Source organism: Xenopus tropicalis, chromosome 2 (assembly GCF_000004195.4).
Source record: "Xenopus tropicalis strain Nigerian chromosome 2, UCB_Xtro_10.0, whole genome shotgun sequence".
Classification (NCBI taxonomy): domain Eukaryota; kingdom Metazoa; phylum Chordata; class Amphibia; order Anura; family Pipidae; genus Xenopus; species Xenopus tropicalis.
The window spans coordinates 176,106,952-176,111,730 of record NC_030678.2 but is presented as its reverse complement, the minus strand read 5'-3'; the positions used below and the strand labels follow the sequence as shown (position 1 = coordinate 176,111,730).

The 4,779-nt window shown below is 50.6% G+C and overlaps 1 protein-coding gene across 1 annotated transcript; it reads left to right on the top strand.

Moving 5' to 3' along the window:
• The first annotated feature begins 506 nt into the window (after positions 1-506).
• tpbgl (trophoblast glycoprotein like) lies at positions 507-3,015 on the top strand. Its single transcript, XM_031897391.1, has one exon. The coding sequence runs from the start codon at positions 812-814 to the stop codon at positions 1,874-1,876; it is 1,065 nt and encodes a 354-aa protein (XP_031753251.1). The 5' UTR covers positions 507-811; the 3' UTR covers positions 1,877-3,015.
• The last annotated feature ends 1,764 nt before the right edge of the window (positions 3,016-4,779 follow it).

Sequence of the window (4,779 nt, the reverse complement as noted above, 5' to 3'; positions counted from 1 at the left end):
GGGGAACCTGCGGGCCCCAGAGCACCCAACAGGGAGGATCGGTTCTGGGCCGGCCCAAGGGCAAGGGCTCACTGGGTTTCTTCCTTGTGTCCCGCCGGCCAATCCGACCCTGGAAGAAAGTGTTGTTACCTTGCTATTTATGAACTGTAACTCCCAGCGCTCTGCCTTGTAGTTCAACAATAGCTGACAGTCAGCAGTTACAAAAGGCAGATATATAACCCCCCCCCCCCTATTAGATGGGGACTCCCAGGCACCGGCCAACTCCATCCTTGATTGAGAAACTACATTACTGCACTTCTGGCAGCAAAGGGGTTAATACAGAAGTGTCAGATCCCTGGGGGGGCATTTTCACCGTAGCCGTCTCCCCGGGGCACAGGAGGGGCTTAGAGGGTTAAGTGTATGAAGTGGGAATATGTTTTGGGAATCCATCCCGGCATTGCTGCCTCCCTCTCCCAGTAATAGAACGAGCAGCAGCTGGGAGGTGGGATGGGGGGGTGCGGTATCTCTGCATAAGGAGAGGGGGGGGGGCTTCTCTGTTAGACACAGGTCCATCCATCTGACCTGCCAGAGACGTCAACATGAAATGAAGAGTTCCGAGGAAAGGACGGCTCTGTGGCTCTGTGGCTCCGTAAGCCTTGTGCCGGCCGGTAGCCACTCTGGGAAGCCTCGTGCCCAGGGATGAGCCGAGGATGAGAAAGCAGGAGCCCGACCTGGTGCTTCTCCACTACGCTGACAGACGGGAGGGCAGGGAGGCACCTCTTGCATTTCGGAGCTACGTTCTCATCCCCCCGTCAACTGCCAAACTAAAAAGATGCCACCGGGGCACCGGCATTCCCATGGCAACACCGAGGCTTTGCTGACCCGGGGCAGGCTGGGCTGCCTCCTCCTTCTCAAACTACTGATGTTGGCAAATGTCAGCGTCTCCTGCCCGTCTAAGTGCCGCTGTGTCGCAGACGTTGGACTCGTGCAATGTGGCTTCCCAGCTCTCCAGGAGATCCTGGAGGACATCCCTCAGTGGGTCCAAAACCTGTCACTCATAGGCGGTGATGTCAATGTCCTCCGTCCGGAGACTTTCCAGAGGAACAGTAGCCAACTGGGCAATTTAACCACCCTTATTTTAATCAACAGCAGCATCCAAGCCATAGAAGCACTGGCATTCCAGGAGCTTCCAAGCCTCACAACGTTAGACTTGAGCTTTAACCGCTTGGCCACCATAGCCAACGATGCATTTGATAGAGCCGGTCAACTGGAAGTCTTAAAACTTAACCAAGCTTTCCAAGCTCCGGCCGTCAAACCTCTGATTAACCCTCAGTGGACGAAACATTTGGGAAACCTTCACCAGCTTGAACTGGCCGGCAATGCCCTGCAGTCCATCCCCAGCTTGGTCTTCCACCTGGAAAACTTGGAGAAACTGAACATTGGAAATAATGCCATGAAGAGGATGGACGAGGAAACCATCTTGAATTTATCCTTTAAAAAGAAACTTGGGGTTTACTTGAGCCCCAACCCTTTCGCCTGCGATTGCCGGATGACCAAGATGTTTCTGTGGCTCAGGAATTCCTCCCAATCATTGGACGCCCAAAGCCTCAAATGTTATGCCCCATCGAGCCTCAATGGCACAGATGTCATGGCTCTGAAACTGGAGGATTTTAAGTGCACAAACGAAGACCTGGAAACGGCATCTTATGTCTTCTTTGGCATAGTCTTGGCCCTCATTGGGGTCATCTTCCTCATGGTCTTGTACCTCAACCGAAAGGGCATGAAGAGGTGGCTCAACAACATCAGAGAAGCCTGTAGAGACCAGATGGAGGGCTACCACTACCGATATGAACAAGACTCAGATCCCAGAAGGTCCAATGCTTCCACCGGCATTTAGAACCTGTATTCCAGGGAAGACGGACTTCATATTGGATTTATTCATTACATTGTTACCCTTGGGGGTATTGGGGGGGGGGAGGTAGGGCAACCAGTATTGAAGGATTTTGTTGATAATGAGATATTTCTTGTAGTGTGGACCATTTGACTCCCTCCTCCCCCCATTGGTCTTCTGGTGAGTAACATCTGCCATGGAATGTGCCATATCATTGATTTCTCATGGTTTAGGGGGAATCTTTTGCCCCAAGTCCTTCTTGCTCCTCCTGTATAACGGATATGGGGCAGCACTGTAGCACCAACCCAACGTAGAATGTATCAGCTAACGGACCTCTATGTATGGCCATGATTAAACCCAATACGTCTAGTTCTACCTGATACCTGGTAGCCACAGCTATAGCCATCATACGGGCAAGGGCACCGGGCAGGTAGCCACCATCTAACCGCATATACTGTAACTGGGCATTCTGTAAATATCCTTTATTCCCCCCCCCCCATAGAATAAGCCAATGATCATTACGTTAAGACACCAACTTCATTAATCAAAGAGAATTAATTCCTCGTTAAGTTCCTCCTATATTAACTAATCACAGTACCAGGACTGAGCGTCCAATTATCTATCTAATGTCACAGGGTGGGAGGGGCCATCTATAGTTCATTTGCATAATATCACCGTATAAACGATAACGATGCACTTCTAGACTATTCTAGGGGTTAGAGATACTCAACCCGCACTTCATCGCCCCCCACAATAAAACTATAGATACAACCCCCTATGAAGGTATCGGGGTTCCATTATTTTATGGGGGGGTTTCCCGGCGCCGTATGTACCAAAGCACAAGTATTTACACTGTGGTCCTTTTTGTTTACTAAAGCCGGCATAGACATGGAGACATAGCCATACCCGGGGCAAGAGCGAGGGGCTGGGGGGGCAATCACAGTATCGGGGGGGGGGGTCCGTATTCGAAGCCACTGGAGCAGCCGACCTCACGCATGTGACCATTGATAAATATGCATTAAACTGAATGAATTACTTGCACTTTAGCAAATAAACCTCGTTGTTAGGCTGGAAATATAAACGCATCCACTTCCTACAATGATTCCAAGTAATAATAATAATAATAAAATCTTTTATTGCTCAAACATTGCAAAGAGTTTCTTTCTCGAAAGGCTGAAATAGTGTTTCTGCTTAGTTGTCTCTCTGTACAGGGCTGTTCCTGCTGAATTGTGCTAAGTATGGGGGAGTAGGTATATGCAAAAAACATTGGGGTAACAGTCACCCTGCTATAGTTCCAGGGGTACCCAGGGCACAAATAAGCACTCACCCCAAATCCCCCCCTAACTGGCCTTCAGGCTGGGCCCCCTTAGCCCATAACAAGGTTACAGATATATAGAAACATTGGGGTAACAGTCACCCCGCTATAGTTCCAGGGGTACCCAGGGCACAAATAAGCACTCACCCCAAATCCCCCCCTAACTGGCCTTCAGGCTGGGCCCCCTTAGCCCATAACAAGGTTACAGATATATAGAAACATTGGGGTAACAGTCACCCCACTATAGTTCCAGGGGTACCCAGGGCACAAATAAGCACTCACCCCAAATCCCCCCCCAACTGGCCTTCAGGCTGGGCCCCCTTAGCCCATAACAAGGTTACAGATATATAGAAACATTGGGGTAACAGTCACCCCGCTATAGTTCCAGGGGTACCCAGGGAACAAATAAGCACTCACCCCAAATCCCCCCCTAACTGGCCTTCAGGCTGGGCCCCCTTAGCCCATAACAAGGTTACAGATATATAGAAACATTGGGGTAACAGTCACCCCGCTATAGTTCCAGGGGTACCCAGGGAACAAATAAGCACTCACCCCAAATCCCCCCCTAACTGGCCTTCAGGCTGGGCCCCCTTAGCCCATAACAAGGTTACAGATATATAGAAACATTGGGGTAACAGTCACCCCACTATAGTTCCAGGGGTACCCAGGGCACAAATAAGCACTCACCCCAAATCCCCCCCTAACTGGCCTTCAGGCTGGGCCCCCTTAGCCCATAACAAGGTTACAAATATATAGAAACATTGGGGTAACAGTCACCCCGCTATAGTTCCAGGGGTACCCAGGGCACAAATAAGCACTCACCCCAAATCCCCCCCTAACTGGCCTTCAGGCTGGGCCCCCTTAGCCCATAACAAGGTTACAGATATATAGAAACATTGGGGTAACAGTCACCCTGCTATAGTTCCAGGGGTACCCAGGGCACAAATAAGCACTCACCCCAAATCCCCCCCTAACTGGCCTTCAGGCTGGGCCCCCTTAGCCCATAACAGGGTTACAGATATATAGAAACATTGGGGTAACAGTCACCCCGCTATAGTTCCAGGGGTACCCAGGGCACAAATAAGCACTCACCCCAAATCCCCCCCTAACTGGCCTTCAGGCTGGGGCCCCTTAGCCCATAACAAGGTTACAGATATATAGAAACATTGGGGTAACAGTCACCCCACTATAGTTCCAGGGGTACCCAGGGCACAAATAAGCACTCACCCCAAATCCCCCCCTAACTGGCCTTCAGGCTGGGCCCCCTTAGCCCATAACAAGGTTACAGATATATAGAAACATTGGGGTAACAGTCACCCCCGCTATAGTTCCAGGGGTACCCAGGGCACAAATAAGCACTCACCCCAAATCCCCCCCTAACTGGCCTTCAGGCTGGGCCCCCTTAGCCCATAACAAGGTTACAGATATATAGAAACATTGGGGTAACAGTCACCCCGCTATAGTTCCAGGGGTACCCAGGGCACAAATAAGCACTCACCCCAAATCCCCCCCTAACTGGCCTTCAGGCTGGGGCCCCTTAGCCCATAACAAGGTTACAGATATATAGAAACATTGGGGTAACAGTCACCCCACT

What these genes read in the sequence shown, in the direction of transcription:
- tpbgl (XM_031897391.1), top strand. Translation starts at nt 812, where the DNA reads ATGCCACCGGGGCACCGGCATTCCCATGGCAACACCGAGGCTTTGCTG.